The sequence below is a fragment of the Galeopterus variegatus genome, unplaced genomic scaffold (assembly GCF_000696425.1).
Source record: "Galeopterus variegatus unplaced genomic scaffold, G_variegatus-3.0.2 Scaffold990, whole genome shotgun sequence".
NCBI lineage: Eukaryota > Metazoa > Chordata > Mammalia > Dermoptera > Cynocephalidae > Galeopterus > Galeopterus variegatus.
Window position 1 is genome coordinate 308,028 of NW_007727101.1, and position 17,222 is coordinate 325,249.

The 17,222-nt window shown below is 56.7% G+C and overlaps 1 protein-coding gene across 1 annotated transcript in view; it reads right to left on the bottom strand.

The window, feature by feature from the left end:
* Positions 1-2,351: 2,351 nt before the first annotated feature.
* Positions 2,352-17,222, bottom strand: part of PLXND1 (plexin D1) — a gene marked incomplete at its 5' end in the record, with an annotated part of 52,643 nt that continues 37,772 nt past the window's right edge. The window contains 17 exons of the mRNA XM_008574050.1: positions 2,352-3,512; positions 3,755-3,829; positions 4,176-4,316; positions 5,309-5,456; positions 6,556-6,719; positions 7,262-7,366; positions 7,642-7,676; positions 8,466-8,529; positions 8,615-8,718; positions 9,498-9,654; positions 9,851-9,997; positions 12,012-12,210; positions 12,651-12,781; positions 13,233-13,337; positions 14,343-14,455; positions 14,548-14,655; positions 16,573-16,687. Coding sequence (XP_008572272.1) covers positions 3,396-3,512; positions 3,755-3,829; positions 4,176-4,316; positions 5,309-5,456; positions 6,556-6,719; positions 7,262-7,366; positions 7,642-7,676; positions 8,466-8,529; positions 8,615-8,718; positions 9,498-9,654; positions 9,851-9,997; positions 12,012-12,210; positions 12,651-12,781; positions 13,233-13,337; positions 14,343-14,455; positions 14,548-14,655; positions 16,573-16,687 — 2,028 coding nt within the window. The remainder of the gene's footprint in view (positions 3,513-3,754; positions 3,830-4,175; positions 4,317-5,308; positions 5,457-6,555; positions 6,720-7,261; positions 7,367-7,641; positions 7,677-8,465; positions 8,530-8,614; positions 8,719-9,497; positions 9,655-9,850; positions 9,998-12,011; positions 12,211-12,650; positions 12,782-13,232; positions 13,338-14,342; positions 14,456-14,547; positions 14,656-16,572; positions 16,688-17,222) is intronic.

A 17,222-nucleotide genomic window follows, 5' to 3' on the forward strand; every position in this document is an offset into this window, starting at 1 on the left:
GGATCCATTGCAGGACAGCAGGCAGGACAGTGACTGCAGGGGGATGTGGGCAGAGGCAGGGAGGCCCGTGAGGAGGCTCCTGCCACAGTCAGGGTGAGGGAGTCTGGTGGCCATGATGGTGGCTGTGGAGGGAGGAGGCTGGAAGTGGTGGGTTCAGTGTAGACGTGAAGGTGGGGTGCATGGGATTTGCCTGTAGATTGGATGTAGAAAGGGGTCAAGGGTGAGTCCACAGCTTGGGGTGTTGACAGCCAGGTGATTGCACAGTGACCTTTTCTTGAGGTGAGGACCCAGCATGGGCGGGAGGATGCTGAGATGGTCCAATGGGAGATGACAGCTGAGCTGGGGGAAGTGGGGAGAAGGAAGGGGTGACTTTGAAGGGCGGTAGAGGTAAACTGGATGGGACTTGTGAAGGGGGCAGACGGGGCACAAAGGGAAACTGAGGCTGCCCAGCATGGGGCATCAGACTGCTCCCTTCTGCCCCCGCTCGTCACCCCACACTCTCTTCCAGAATCCTACACGAAGCTTTGTCTAGATGTGCCTAGTGTCCCTAGGGTATCTGTGACGTGGCTGCTGCAGAGCCCTGAGGAGCGCCGAGCAGATGGCGGGGGCTGGGCAGCCTCTGCTCCTCCGTGGAGGGGCCTGGGCCTGAGCAGCACCTCCGACAGGCTGGTGGGGGGCAAGTTACCTCCCTTATCTGCAATGGTTTCTCCCCTTTTGAAAGGAGTTTAGCTTGACAGTGCCACATCGGGGTCCTCACCCTCCTGTGAGCCTCAGAAAGAGGGTCCAGACCCCCTTCAAGCTCACAGCTGCTGGGCAGGTCTTCAGGGCCCCAGAGGACTGTAAATGGTTTGAGGAAGTTGGCCACTTTCTGTGCTGAGAAATGACCCCAGAAACTAGAGATTTCCTCCATTTGCAAACACATTTCTAAATTTCAAGGAGTTGCATGTTAATCAGACAGTAAGACAGGCTGTGGAATATTTAATGACACAGAAAGATGTTACTGACATATTGTTGCGGGGGGCGGGAATCAGGTTGCAAAATGGCGTGTACACCCCGATCCTGATTTTTGCTCCTTGGCCCCCTCCCCTGCAAGCCCACCGTCAGGGGCAGCATGCTCCACAGTAGCCATGGGGCCAGGGCAGCTCTCATTTTCTCGTGCCTCTTGCTCCTGCGTTTCTCCGGGAAACACATATTCACTGGAGCATCGCACCCTCCCCCTTGGAAAAAAAAAAAAGACAGAACCGCTATCAACTGTGCTGATAACTTAAATTAGAAAATCTGCTGCTTAATAAAAAGGAATCAATGCTCAGAATAGAAAATTTGAAAGATAAAGAATCTCTCTCCACCCAGAAGCCACTACAGGAAAAAACTATTTTTAAAGCAAAAGATTGTTTACTTTTCTCCTCACTTTTCTGTTCTTATTAATTCTAGAACTGGTATTTGTGGGATTTTGTTTCAATTTTATGAATTTCTTTTGTCCTAGTTCTTACTTTTGATAAATGTATGTTAACTGTTTTTCCTTCATAAGGGAAAAAATTAACTGGAGTTGCAGTTCATTGGCAGGGGGCTCTCTGGTGACCTTTTCCTGGGGGTGATAAACCTTCCCCAGCCTGGCCCAGATCTTGAGGGAGGCTGCGGGGGTGGGGGGTGGTGTTTGCTGAGCCCAGGTCAGGTTAAGTGTCCTTGCGGGCCATGGTCAGGAACGGCCTGCCCTGCTGGGAGAGAGCCCAGGGCTAACCTGGCTCCGAGGAGACTGACTCTGTTCCCTTGTCTGAAAAACAGAGTGAATGGTGTGGATTTTTCAAGATCCATGAGAAAGGCCAGGTAACTGCGAAAATGCCAGCTCCCTGTCCAGGGTGGTTGCATCTGACCTCCTCACATGTTCTGGGGGCCGCTGTGGAGACTCCAGCCTGCAGGAAGCGGGGGACAGAGGAACGAGGGACCCATGCAACCTGCTTCCCATTTTGCTCCTCCCTGGCTGCATGGCCTTGGGAAACTCCTCAACCTTGCCGAGACTCAGTTTCTACATCTGTAAAATGGGGACAATACTACACTCCTCATAGGTGTGTTATAAAGATGAGTAAGTCAGGAGCATACAACACAGGTGACATCTTCCTGGAGGTCCCATGAGTGCCCCCAGAGCCCAAGGAACGACAGCTTAGGGCTAGGCCCATGCAAGCACACTGCCTGCAGTATCTCATCTTCCCGCCTCTGCCTGCCTCCCCAGAAGCTGAGGCAGGGATCTGCCCACACCTCAGTACAGGGCCGAGGCAGGAATGGAAGCCAGGCTCCCAAAGACCCCTATTTTCCCCCACCCCCAGCCATCCCAGGACAAAGGCTGGAGCCCACAGTAGGTTTTTCGTCAGGCTTTTATTATAAAGGAGGTTCCAGAGAGTTCCAGTCACCCCCTCCAGCCCCTTAGGCTCTGAGCCAGTCCCAGCACTGGCTGGGCCTGCTGCAAGGGGCTGATGGGAACGGGATGGGTGGTTTTCTTGGGGTGTGAGGGGGGTCTCCGCCAGGCTTGCCTGTTCTCCGGAACAGTCGTTTCCAGTGTCACACTGGGAGCCCCTCTGCACAAGCGGCAGCTATTCACAGTTGGCGCGTGATAAGTTTTTAGTATATAAAAGCTTTTAAAAAAAAAAAAAAGTGGTGCTATCTTTAGAAACACTTCCAGCAAGATCGAGTAGCCCAGCTACAGCCTCGGTGCATCTTGACCTCCTCCTTTCTCTGGAGACCAGGAACTCCTCGCACCTGTCCCGTTCCCGGCCCTCCCCTGCTCCTGGAGAAGCCCACAGAGCCTCCCGTAGGCAGTGGGCACTGCCTACTCTGCCAACAGCCACTTGAGCAACAAAATCTAACACTGTTTAAAACAGTCTGTGGCCAGGGTCCTCTTTGGGTGAGGAAAAATGAGACAACTTTTTGGTGGCTGAAGCAGAAACCAGTCGAGGGCTAGTTCAGAAGGCCTCCCCTCCTCCGCCAGTCTGGATGAGGTAGTGTTTCTGGGCTGCAGCCTCTGGGCCAGGTGGACTCTGGGCCCCGATCCGTGCTGGGCCGCCTGGTGGGGCAGGGCTCTCTCAGCAGCTGGAGTGGGGGGGCACAGTCCAGGCTGTGCTGGGTGGACGGTGGGGAGACTCACCAGGGACTGGCAGCGCATTCAAGATCCCAACCCCAGAGACTGGTGTGGGGGCAGGTGGGAGGGGATGGAGGTGCCCAAGGGGCCAGCGCCGGGCTCCTCTGCTTGGCTCAGAGGAACCCCTCATCCTCCCCTTACCCCCCGCTGTCTCTGCTCAGTGTTCTCCAGCCTGACTCAGAGGCACGGGAGTAGAGTGAAGTTGAGCCCCGGGTGGGCGTGCAGTACCCCCCAGCAGCAGCTCCGACGGGCTCTTCTCTGCACCTCAGGCCTCGCTGTAGCACTCGTAGATGTTGTCCTCCATCAGAGCCACCACCTGCTCAAACTTGTGCTGCAGCTGCGTCCTCCGGGCCGTGGGGTTGGCCTCCAGGGCAGTCATAATCTGAGGGGAAAGCCGCGGGGTTAGCCGGGCTGCAGCTCAGGGGTCCCCGCCTCAGGCCTTAGGGGAGAACACACGGCCGGATGTCCACCACTGGGGACCGGCCCTGAAATGCACACGCCCCTGCATGTGAGTGCTGGAGCAGAAGCTCGCCTGGGCTTCCTGAGCAGAACAGAGGTGGGCAGGGCAGAAACGGGGTGCGCCGTGGCCCTGAGGGCAGGTGCCCCACCCTGAGGGGTACTCACCTGCGGGCGATACCTCTTGGCATATTTATAAATCTCTGCCATGGCCACGTTGGTATTGAACTCATTCTGGTATTTCTATGAAGAATGAGAAGGCAGGAAGGGAGAGGGGTGGTTAACCCCATTGTCAAAACAGGACCCAGCATGTGGATGAAGACGCCTTCAACGACCCCGAATCCCACTCTCCTCTCCACCGGGTCATACTCTCCTGCCCCCACCCCCAGGATCTGGGGTAAATGCACTGTTGACGTCGCAGGTGATCAAGAGGGAAGCAGGGGCCACCCTAAAATGCCCTCCGTGTCCCCACTCTGGCCTGTCAGGGCAGCGATCCAAGGGTCCCGGCCTCTCTCAGCCTGTGAGGCCCAGGAGACCCCTGGACCATCCGCTGCCCCTGCAGCCCACCCGGCGCCCCCCGAGCCCACACCCGCGACTCCTCGGCCAGGTGTGCATTCATCTCCTGCTCGCTGAGCGGCGTCATGTCCTGGATCTGCTTGTAGTAGCGCTGCACGATCTTCCGGTACTCAGGAATCTCCTTGGCATAGAGGAGCTTGTTGGTTGGTGAATCCTGGGCAGAGAGGAGGGAGGACTTAGACGGAGGGTGCAGAATGGACGGATTCCATCTTTCTCCAGATGAGCTCTCTCATCCCTCCTGCCACATGAAGGGCCTCATTGCACCATCAAGATCATCTCAGCCCCGTCACTGAAAGTCCCAGGGCCTCCTGTCTCCCCTCCCTCTGCCACCTCTGCCATCAAACCCTCATCCTCCTTTCCACAGGCCTGTCAGGGTGATGACCTGCAGGGAGACCTACTTCTTCCAGAGGAAGACGGTCGCACACAGCGTGTTCTGCTTACATCCTAGTTAGGGCTACAGGTCTTGGTGGCTATTATTTCTGGAAGCCTGACTGCGGGCTCAAAGGAGTATTGCCCACCACATGCTTCCACTGCCTGAAAGCAGAAAATGCCAAGCACACTCCCACTTCTTTGTCACGGACGTCCTGCCTTCTGAGATGGTACATGAGAAGTGATGGCATTTTCCCTCTCTTGTGGCGTATCTCTGAAATTCATGGCTAATTCTGGAAGACCCTTCTTGTCTCCACCCTCTAAAGCCAGCCAGCTGGATCCTCTTCCCTCAGACAGATGCCTCGTGTGTCTCCCTCCTGTGTGTATTGCAGAAGTCCTGGTCACCTGTTTCCCTCTCTGTCCAACCCTTCACTGAATACCTGCTCAAATGGCTCTTGACCTTCAGGGGCTGCTGTCTGGAGCCTGACCTGAGTCTCAGACTATGTGTGCCTGACCCCACAGGTTGCCCACATTCACGCTGGCTTCCTCACGCCTGGCTCTATGGCCCACATGCTCAGGGTTGGTACCAGGCACCCCTGAGGCAGGTGCAGCTGGTCTATAGTGATGCAAAGTTTCTCTTGTGGGTGCCAGTTTCTGGCTATCTTTCCCCATCTGAATGACTTATTCATTCCACAGCCTCCTCCCAGAAAGATCTCTCTGAGGTCACCTGACATTGGCACCCCCCTCCAGCCTGGTCTGTCCCCAAGAGCAGCTGACCTTGCCCAGCTGCAGGTCAGAGATGGAGCAGGCATCGATGAAGGCCTGCGCGATGACTGACAGGCAGGCGTCGATGTGATCTGTCTTTTCGATGTCAAAGACAAACTGGGGGTTTTTCAGGATGTTCACCCAGAACCTGAGAGGAAGGCTGTAGGGTGGGGGCGACGGAGGCAGTATGAGCCCACACCGAGGAGGGGCGGGACAGGTGTGGTCCCTGGGGGGCTGGCAGAGGGAGGCAGACAGCCTGAAGGACAGAGCTGGCTTTGCCCGCCAGGGGCCGGCAACCTTTGGGAACCTCCGTTTGCTCATCACTGGCCATCTGGGGTGGAAGAGTGGCCAAGAGCTGGGCTTCCTGCTGGAGCTGGGCCGGGGTTGCAGGGCCTGGCTGGTCCACCCTCACTCTGCCCCCGCACCCCACAGGGCTGCCTCAGCTCGCACCAGGGAGCCTCAAGCCAGGTCCTGGTTCTCATTAGAATCCCCCCGCCCCCATCCCGCTTGGGCAGCCCATGGCTCCTCCCCCAACCTCGCAGGCAGCAGGAAGTCCAGCATTAGTGCTAAGGGAGGACTGAGGGAGGGTGTGGCCCGGATCCTTGGCCTTGTCCTGGGGAGGCCAGAGAGGGTTGGTAATCTCCCCCACCCCAGGGCCACCCAGTGACTCAGGAACCTCAAAGCTTTGAGAAGCTCCTGCAACTGCACAGAAACTTCTAGGCTGGTGGCATTTTTTTTTTCCTGAGTGTGAGGCTGAGGTTTTCTACAACTCAATGGGGGTGTGTGACCCTGAAAAGCTAAGATGTGCCTCAAAGTAGGGCTATGAACCGGGTATGGGATTCAGATCATGTGGGGTTGAGCCTGGCTCTGCCATCCTGAGGGCTGTGTGATCTTGATCTCTGTGAGCCTCAGCGTCCTCATCTATAAAATGGAGCTGACGGTGTCTACCCGAGAGGGACAGAGGGAGAATGATGGAAAGGGCAACACCCATAACGCCTACTGCGTGTTCTTCTGTTCAATTCTTACAATTCAGGCAGGTTGCTTTTATTGCCCTTGTTTTATAGCTGGGGGAAACTGAGGCACAGAGAGGTTAAGTCACTCAGCCAAGATCACACAGCCGGGAAGTGGCAGAGTAGGGACTGAACCCAGGCAGGTGGGGGTTGGAGGCTGGGCTCTGAACCCCCACACTGCAGCCACCCCTAGGATACGATGGGGTCTGCACAGGCACAGCCCTCCCCGCCTGCCTGCCCGTCTGCCACCTGTTGGTCTTCCAGATGTGCAGCGTGTCGGGGTCCGAGATCCCCCTCTTCTCAGCCTGCTCCTCCAGGAAGTCAAAGAAGTACTTGACGGCTAGTGGGGGCTTGTCTTCACGGATGCTCAGGATGGCCTTGAACAGGTCGTCCAGGAACTTCTGCAGCGTGCCCTGCGGGGGAGCAGGGTGACCACCGTCAGCTTGGGGCCATGTGTGGAGGGTGGCACCCCGATGGTTCTGGGGAGCCTACAGTGCTCGGGCTGGTGAATGGGGAAGCCATGTAGCAATGGGCTGGTCCCCTAACTTCTCCAGGCCTCAGTTTCCTCGTCTGTGAAATAGGTTAGTGAAACTCACCTTGCAGGGGTGCCAAAAGGACTAATCAAGATGCTGAGGCACAGAGCTGAGAACTGGTGGAGCCAGAATGTAGGCTGCAGGGTGCCCACTCTGCCACCCCAGCTGGGTGACTTGAGGACATCACTGACTCCTCAGGGCTTCATCTTTCCTGGCTGCGGGTGAGTCCCTCCCTAGGTGGGCCCCAAGCCCTCAGTCTCTTGCCCTGAAAGCTCATTGAACCCCACAGGGGAAGCAGGAAGAACTCCCACACCCCCTACCCTCCAGGGACCCATGCAGGGCTGACCCTGGAATGCCAGCCTCTCTGAGTGGAGCGGGGCCCTGTACCCACTGCATAGAGGGGAGACTGAGGCTGGACCCACCTTGGTAGACAGTAGGCGGGTCAGGTAGATTTCCGGTAGCACCTTCTTGCGGTGGCTCTGCCGGTGGGACTTCTTGGGCTCTGCCAACTCGTCCGTGGGCAGCACCTGGGAGGCCGGGCAGTGGTCAGCACCCACACCAGGCACATTCTCAGCTATCCCGTGGGAGGCCCATCCTATGCCCATGGGCACCTGGCTCTGCCCAGGCTTCTTGGCACACAAGGGCTGTGGTTCGCTCCTGATTGTGGGCCCCATCCCCACTCCCCCAGCCCAGCCTTTCCCAGGGCCTGGGAGCACTTTTCCCCAGAGGCCCAGGGCAGCAGAAAGCCCAGGCCACACCCAGCGAGGGGCTGGCTCCCCCAGGGCCTGAGGCGGGCACTCACCAGATGGAAATACTTCTCTGTGTCCAAGTCTTTCACTGCGAGAGGAAAAACACACGATAAATAAACAAGGGAGAAGAGGGGAGAGAGAGACAACCAGAGAGAGAGAAACAGACATGGAGACAGAAAGAGGGAGAAAAAGAGAAACAGGGAGAGAAAGGAATAGAGATACAGAGAGACTGAACAGGGAGAGACAGCAGTGTAAAGAGAGAAAGAAATGAGAGATCCAAAGAGACACAGAGAATGACACAGAGCCAGGCAGAGTCAGAGAGATAGAGAGACATACACACAGTGACAGAGACACGGAGAGAGGAGGGAGGGGCCTCCCTGAACAGGCAGGGATGGCTGCCCTCACCCACCCCACCCCCGAGCCCAGAGCTCCTGCCAGCCCAGACCCCCCACAGGCTGCTAGGAGACCCAAGACCCCACTCTCAACCTCAGGAGGGGACCCCAAGGCCCAGGGGAACCTGGGCTCCTGGGCCTGGCAGCCAGGCAGCGTGGCCTGGGATGTCATACAGCCCAAAGCCCACTTGGGCACGCCAGCCTTCCCCTCTGGCCTGGCAGCCGCCCAGACCTCTTGGAACCACATCCCGCCCTCCCGGGGTGTCTCTCCAGCTGCCCGCAGGAAATCAGCTCGAGGAGGCCTGGCTGCAGGCCCTGTGCAAGCAGTACTGGGTCAGAGGAGGCTGCCCGGCCCCGACCCCACCAAGGGGGCCACAGCTCAGCCCAGTGCTGGCTGTCTGGTGCCTCAGTTTCCCCACTGGGGCGTGGGAAGGAAGGCCCCACCACACCCGGCCTAGACTCCCTCCTCCATGCCCTGGTGCTACCTCGGCCCAGCGTGTTGTCCTTCTTGTCTGTGAGGCTCATGGCCAGGGAGGCACCTTCAGGGATCTGACGGGAAGAGAGAGGCCGAGGTGAGAGGTCAGAGGTCAGGGTGGGTGGGGGTGGCAGGGCTGGGTGGGGCTGGAGGCCTCACCTTGTAGTGGGCCAGTGTGTTAAGCTTCTTGCGGCCATCCTCCACCACCGAGGTGTCGTCCAGGTCCCGCAGGATATAGCTCTGCGTGCTGGAGGCGAACCACTCTGCGGGGCAGGGAGCAGACCGTCAGCGCCAGGGCCATACAGGGAGAGGTGCAACCTGAGGCAAGCCAGGCCTCTCTCTGAGCCTCTATTTCCCCATCTGTAAAATGGGGAGGACAAGAAAGAGCTGGGGGAGGGCATGGTGGTACAAAGTGAAGGCACCAGGCTGGTGAACACAGGCAGGAGCTCCCCAGGCTTGTTCGAGTCACAATTGAGGACAAAATGAGAAAAGGCACCACGTGTGAAAGCGGCCACACACATTCCATGGCTCCCCACCATCCTCTGGGTAAAACTTGTGTGCCCAACTCTGCCCTTCCAGGCGCTGGGTGACAGAGCACCTGCCCAGCCTCCTGCCCCTGCACACCAGCACCAGTGGGCCACCTGGAGTTCCCTGCTCTGTACAGACAACTGCTGTGTCAGCCTGTTCACTATAACACCGAAGTGCCCAGAACAGGGCCTGGCACTGAGCAGACACTCAGGAAAGGCCAGTGGTCTTAAGAATGAATGGCCTCAGCTTCTTGGCTTAACCAAGACTCCTACACATCTTTCAAAACCCACAGCCACGTGCCCTCCCTTGGGAAGCTTTTCCTGAACGCTGTTTGCCACAGCTTGCTCACACTGCAGGACTCGCCTCCTGCAGATAAGAGCTCCTTGCTGATGGGGACCTCATATGATCATCTAGTGTCCCAGGGCCACTGTTAATGCACAGGCGATCACTGAAAGAAGCGTTCTGGCCACGGCAAGGCCACCCCCACTGAATCCACCCACTGGCCCCTGCCCACCGAGGTCGACATCCTCCGCACGCGGCCACTGTGAATAGGGCACATTCTTGCAGAAGGCTTCCAGGATCTTCTCCTTCACCTGCGTCAGCGTGTCGGTGTCCATGGCCCGCACGCTCAGAGAGTCCATGCCACAGCCCTGGAAGGACACATTCAGGTTCTGCGCGAGAGGGTGGGAGAGAGAAGTTAGTGAGCCATCACCTGGGACACACTGGAGCCTGGGCAGCAACGCCCTGTCCAGGCAGGCTGGGTCAAGATTGGAGGCCAGGACCACTCAGGCCCACGGGACCCTCCCAGCCAGCCCTGGAGACTGGTCCCTGTCCGCTGACCCGGCCCCGCCCGCTGCTTGGGCTCACCCGGGGCTTGGCCTCGATGTTTTCCCGCAGCAGCCACTCCTCGTTGAGTGTGTAGCGGGCCTTGCCAGTGATGGCGTCAATGGAACCCTTGCTGATCTGCTGCTTGATGGCGCACAGCAGCAGGAAGAATGGCTCCCCAACAGTCTCCTGGGGCAGGTACGGGGCGGTCAAGGCCCAGCCCGCCCAGCTCCGCCCCTCCCTGCCCCATCCTCCATATTGCAGCCCCACGCCCTTGGCCATGCTGCGACCTTCCCCTGGAGTGCTGCTACCCCTTCTCCCCACACCTCCATGGCTGCCTGTGTAATATCCTCCTGCGGACCCCAGTGCCAACACCACCTCCCCCCGCTGCAGGGCATCTTCACAGACTCCACGCTGCTCTTTATTAAACACCACTGTCTGTGGGCAGGTGCACTCGTCTCATTACCCCAGCAACCCTTCCAGGTATGGGGTATTGTCTGCACTGTGTAGCCAACAAGGCTGAGGCTCAGAGAGGGCAAGCTACCTGCCCAGGGTCACCCAGCCGGGAAGTGGTGGAGCTGAACTGGAAGCCCAGAACTGCTGACTCCTGAGCCTGTGACTCTTTCTACTAAGGTGGAGCCTCCCAGGGTAAGTTTAAGTGGAACCAGAACATGGATGTAGCCTTAAATAACCCAAATCACAGCCTGACAACTATGGAGAGTCTCAGGCCGACCCAGGACTCAACAGCCCTGCTCCTGCCAATCTCCCTGTTTCATAAAGTGCGCCCAGCCAACCACAGGCTTCAGCTGATTTTCATGTCATTGCTACGGCAAGTGACCCAGGTGTTCCACTTATGGTGGATATTTAAGTTAAAATGGTGAGTTGATTTAAAGAAAAAATAAAGTACGTCATAGCATTAGGCAGATTTGGCAACAATTATGAAGGTACATGCCGGCTCTGCCCGATCAGATTCTCCAGGTCCAGGGGGTGGGAGCCACTGACGCTCCACTTTCTGGATGAGGAAACAGAGACTCAGAAGGGAAAGCTCAGCTGAGGCTTCACGAAGAGGACAGGGAGCTAGGTTCAGAGTCTGCTGTGGCCCTGTAGTCCCCAACACAGCCCCGATGGCCCAGAATAAGGCAGCCAGCAAGAGGTTAAGGTGCCCCAAAGGCACATCCCCAGGCCCACCCGCAGTCCTCCTCCCCTCAGGAGGATCCATAGGATTCCTCCAGGCTGTCTGGCCTCACAAGCAGAGGCCCCACTTGACAGAAGGAAATCAAGGCCCAGAGACGCAATGACTTGCCCAGGGTCACACAGCTGGGTTGTGCCAAAGACCAGACTCAAACCTAAGACATCTGAGGCCCTGGTTCTGGGCTCCAGCCAGGCCGCTGCCTCTCTCCTATGATCCCCAGATGACCCTCTGGCTTCTGCCACTGCAGGGCAGCTGGATGGTGGGACAGGACCAGGGGCTGAGCAGCTCCTGTTCTGCAGAAAAACTCTCATGGAGGCTCTTTTGGCCGAATGCGGAAGGCCTATCTGGCCTCACTGCCCTTTCCAGCCTGATCTCTCAGCAGATTCACTGGCCTCCGTTGCTTTCGTTAACATCCCCTCCTCCCCGCCTCTGCTCGCGTTGCACCCCATGCCTGGAACACGCTCCCCACCCAACTCCTCACCCGGCTCATTCCTACCAAGCCCTCAGGTCTCAGCATGGGATCACCTGCACCAGGAAGCCACCTTGAACCCTCCAGCCAGGTCAGAGACCTCACTGGGTTGAGCTCTGCTGTATGGCATTTACCACTCTCTACTATAATTTCTGTTTCCACAGCTCTCCCCTAAGTGCCCCAAGGACTGCGCCGAGGTCTGATTTAGCTCCTGAATCTACAGCAGTGGCCCAAAGATACATCGGGGAGGGTCGGATGACAGAAAACAACGTACTGAGACAAGGCCCCTGATACAGCCTCTGTTCTGCCTCAGGCCCGCACTGAGCCCTGTGGTGAGCCAGCCAGGCCTTGTTTGAGCCTCGGTTCCCACATCTGGATAAAGTATCCTATGGGCCTGTCCCTGCCCCCTCTGAGCCGTCTTTCCACATGTGCACAAAGGACATGACAATCCCTCCTGGCAGAGCCAGCCCGAGGATGTAACGATGTCGGATCTACGGAGGGAAGGCTTGGCAAATGGGGTCACTGTTGCCAGGCGGTCGCACCCGCAGACAGCTGTACATGCAGATGGACATCCAGTTTGTGAGCATCTTCTCCACCACAGACTCGGTGCGCCGCAGCATGAGCTTGGGGTTCTTGGCGGCAGAGGCGTCGATGAGGTCCACGAGGAGTTCCTTCATGATGCCTGTGTAGTACTCCAGCTTGCCGTGCAGCGCGATGGTCAGCAGGGAGGCCAGGCTGCACCTGCAGGCAGCACGAGGCATCAGCACGGCCGCACCTCACAGCCCTGCAGTCTGGGGATCATGCAGAATCGGGGTTCTGGGCCCCAGGACCTTGTCACTGCCTTGTCACTGGACCCAGTGATGCCGGGTTTGCTGTGAGGGCAGGTCCTGCCGACAGGGTGAATGGGGCTGGAATCTGCCTGGAGTAAGGGCCACGTTCTCTAATGTCCACAGCAACCACCGTGCCCGTTAGCCCATGTCTTGGGCATCCAGCCCAGGAGGGGGAGGAGTACCAGGGGTCTCAGGAGCCCCAGAGCCCCAGGGCCTGATGCTGGGCGATGCCAGCTGCCCAGAGGACATGGGGTTTACAAATGCCCAGCCTTGTGGGGGCTGGGTTCTGTGACCTGGCTGTTGGCCTCAGACGGGCCCCTCTCCCCACCACCTGAGTCCCTGTAGCCTGACCTGTCACGTACTGCGAAGTCCTTCTGCTGCTCCAGTGCGTGGACGAAGACAATGAGGAAGTGTTTGTTGTTGAGCAGCGAGGAGAACAGGCTGATCCCCTCTTCCATGTTGGGCCGGCAGCTCTCAGGGATCTGCAGGAGCAATCAGTGCTGGGTGTCTGAAGGGGTCCAGTGCCCCTGCCTGGCCTAGGAGCCAGCGCTTATGATCCCATGAGTGGCTGCTTGCATGCCTTCTGGGATGGGGAGCTTACTACCTTTCAATGGTGGCTGCCTTCTGCCTGGAGGTAACCTGTTATCCCAGTGTTGGGGGGACTCTCGCCTCCATGCTCTGAGCAGCAGGTGGAATGGGATGCACAGGGAGACCCAGTCCTCTGCCCTCTCTCCTTGACCTGGGAAGTAATACCCTGAATGGCTGCTTGAATGCCACCTGGGATGGAGGGCTCAAAATCTTACAGTGGCAGAGGCCTCCTAGCTCCCCATGATGAATGGTTAGACGAGCTGGAAAGTGGGGCCCAGGCAGAGGCAGGGTGGCCCTGAAGCAGCCCAGTGAGTGAACATGTGTGTGTGGGGTCGGGGTACTCACCTTCCACTCTCCCAACAGGGGGTGGGTCTCCTGCACTGGGGAGCTGCCCTGGGAGTTGAGGGTCTGCGAGGGCAGCACATAACGCTCTTCGTAGAGGGAAGAACACTGCGGAAGTAGAGCCCCAGCATCTCAGTGGGGCTGAGACTCCCCCGACTGGCATGCAAAGGTCACCCCAAACAGAAAGGGGCCTGTGCTAGGGGAAACTGACATAGAAATAACTCCATACAAACAAATAAGAGGCAGTGGGTCAAGCCCTGGGAGCCGTGGGATTCCAGGGGAGTGAGTGGGCATCCAGAGGACTCTGGGAGGGTGTCACAGGCAGAGGAGCCCAGCAAGAGCCAAGGTATGGCAATGCAAGAGGGCACCAGGCTTAAGAGGAAGCAAAAAGGACTTAGTGCATAATGGGGTTGCTGAGGCAGAGAGGCTGATGAGGACCCCCCGCGTAGGGTTGCGATGGGAGTCTGAGCTCCACCCCGAGGCTGGAAGACCACTGGAGGCTTTCATGAGGAGCAATGTAGTCAGACATGGGCTTGCTTTGGATGCTGCACGGGGAACAGCATGGAGAGGGTAAGAGGGAGTGTGCTGGCCACTGGCACAAACACCTGGACAGGCCAGGGAAGGTGGGGACAGAGCAGAGACCCCTGGAATAGCAAGAGGAGGCATGCAAGGCATGGAAAGGATGCAGCAGAATCCAGTGGATAGGAGGAGGGGTCTCCTCATGGAGACCAAGAGAAACGCGGCTGGGAAGGGTCCAGAGATGACAGAGGCTGGCAGGGAGTGTGGGGCCTGCGACAGTCCTGACCACCTCTGCTCCCCGCTTCAGTGAGGGGAGAGGCAAGCCCAGCACCCAGGAGGGGAGTGGGGCCAGCAGCTGGCTTCTGTACGGACAGTTAAACGTCAAGTGAACAGAGAATGGAAGTGGGGGAGAACCTGGGCCCCCTCCCTTGGCAGGCCAGTGTACGGCCGGGACTGCCATGAACAGGTGTGCAGGTTTTGCACTGCTCAAGCGGCCTGTGCTGCACAAAGGTGCCCTCTAGGCTGGCATGGCCCAAAGATGTGGAGGAGCCCCTGTAGTGGTCAGCATGGGCAGAGGCGCAGGCGCAGGCTGACCTTGGGGAAGAAGGTGCGGGTCACAAAGTGCTTATACTCCAGGAAGGGGATTCCCTGGCTGCGGTTCAGCTCCTTGGTCAGATCCGTCATGTCCGTCTGCAGCTCGGCAAAGCCTGGTAGACAGCAGGCAGCTGTGAGCGGATTGCGAACCCATGCCCCAGACGAGAAAGCCAAGGCCCCAGCCCACATGGTGCCCGCGCGCTACCTTTGCGGATCTCCTCGCGGATCTGAGACTCCATCTCCTCCATCTGCAGCAGGGTCTTCTGCCAGTAGCGCTCAGCACGGCGGCTCTTGGTGCAGAAGACGAACAGGGCTGTGGACAGCAGAGAGGTGAGTCAATTCCCATTGGGAAGCATTTACTGGCACCTGCTGTATGCAGGGCCTGGGTCTGGAGAGGTTCTGCCCGCTGGCCTGGGCTCTAGCCACTCTGTGCAGGGTGGGGCGTGGTTGCCAGGCCCCTTTAGCCCTTCAGCCCTCCCTGCCCGTGGGCTGAGCTCTATAGGGCAGAGGGCTGGGGAGCAGCCAGCAGAACAACTTGACGTGTCCCCCCCCGTCCCCGTTCTTAAAGAAAGAAACGTGTGTGTGTGTATGTAAAATAGTGCTTAACAGTGGCTCTCCCGGGGAATGGTGATTTCTGTTTTCTTTCTGCTTTTTAGCATTTTCTATTCCTTCTACAGTGACAAGGTGGTACATGCGAATTAAGAAACTTTTAAAAGCAAGTTATGAAGCAGTCTTACATTATAATCTCTTTCTGGGGTGGGGAAGGGAATATATATATATAATATATTAAAATTATTATATAGTATTTTTAGAAAGTGACTGGAAGAAAATATTCAAAAATATACAGGGTGGGGCCGGCCCGGTGGCACACTGCTACAGTGCGCCGCTTGGGAGCGTGGCGGCGCTCTCGCTGAGGGTTCGGATCCCACATACAGACTGGTTCCCGCTCACTGGCTGAGCGAGGTACGGGCGCAACACCGAGGGTTGCGATCCCCTTGCCGGTCCCGGTCCGGTACGGGCGCGACACTGAGGGTTGTGATCCGTTGCTGGTCACGAAAAAAGACAAAAAAAGGAAAAAAAATATATATATATACAAGGTGTTTATGATGGGTACTTTTTCCTTTTATCTTCCAATTTTCTCTAAAATTTTCTACATTAAATATACTCAGTTTTAGAAAGCAGCTGTATTGAGATATAATGCACATACCACGTAATCCATCCATTTAAAGTGTATAATTCAATGGTTTTTAGTATATTCACAGAGTTATGCAATCATCACCAATGTCGAATGTCAGCTTATTTGTACTGCCCCAAGAAGACCTGGGCCCATCATGTGGTCACTCCCCATTTTCCCTCCCCCCCACCCCCAGTCCCTGAAACCATTAATCTGCCTTCTGTCTCTGTGGATTTCCCTATTCTGGAATTTCATATAGATGGAATCATATAATATGTGACTTTTCGTGTGGCTTCTTTCATTTAGCTTAATGTTTTCAAGGTTCATTCAGGTTGTAGCATGTGTCAGTATTTCAATCCTTTTTATGGCTGAGTAATATTCCATCGTATGGACATACCACATTGTATTTATCCATTTATCAGTTGATGGACATCTAGGTGTATCTGCCTCTTGGTCATTATGAATAATGCTGCTGTATTAACACTTGTGCACAAGTTTTTGTGTGGATGTATGTCTTCATTTCTCAGGCAGATACCCAGGAGTGGGATTGCTGGTCACGTGGTAACTCAGTGTTTAACACTTTGAGGAGCTGCTCAAGTGCTTTCCAGTGCAGCTGCACCATTTCATATCCCCTCCAGCAGTGCACCAGGGCTCCAGCTTTTCTGCTACATTGAGTGTTACTTTTATAACCATTATTTTAACAGTGGCATAGCCCACCAGACATGTGGTTGGGTTTCCCCTCAATCCTCTCCCAAGTACCTTTAGTAGCTCCCTCTTGACTGGAGAACAAGGTTCCAAATTCCTCTGCTTGGCATTCAGAGCCCATGGCCTGGGCCCAGTGTATCCCCCAGCATCCCCTCTGTACCCTCCTTTTGTATTGTAGCTGGGACACACCTTCCCCCACCTCTGGGTGCCCAACCTATTCCCACCTCCAAGTCTTTGTTTGGGCTGTGCCCCTTGCCCATTCTGCATTCTCCTATCTGCCAATCTTCAGAGGGACGGGGGCAAGGTGGGCAGGCCTGGCCTCCCAGGTGTCCCAAGGGCGTGGCTCCTTACCCACCACGGAGAGCAGCAGCAGGACACTGCAGATGACAATGGACACGACAATGGCCATCTCACTGCCCCCCAGCTGCAGCGTGGCAATGGTCTGGTTGAAGTTCCCTACCTGGACCTGCACGGAGGTAGGGGAAGGGAGATGTAGACTTCCTTGATGAACTTCTTGGCTCTTCTCTTCACTACCTGTGTGGCCTTGGGCAAGTCACCTAACCTCTCTGAGCTTCAGTGATAACACAGAGATAACCATATCCACCTCCTGGGGACACTATGAGACCTAAATGAGGAGATGCTTGTCAAACTCTTGGTCCTGGGCCTGGCACAGGGGTAAGACTCAGTAGAGGTAATGAAGATTATTATAACCTGGGGGGAAAAGTGGAGGAACCAGAGGCAGGGCAGTTCATGGGGCCTGGCAGCTGTCCCCAAGCATCTGTAGGGCTGTCCGAGAACCAGGAGAGCAGGTGAGGTGTGAGGACTCAGAGATCAGAACAGGGACTGGGGTGCAGGTGAAAGCAAGCTTTCCCAGGGTTGTGCATGCTGTCTGGGAGAGAGTGAGCTCCCCATCTTAGAAGGCATGCAAGCAGGTACAGTGCAGAAAAGATCCCACTTTCTAGGCCCCTCTTTGCTCCTCCTGCTTCCCTCCTCTCCAAGAC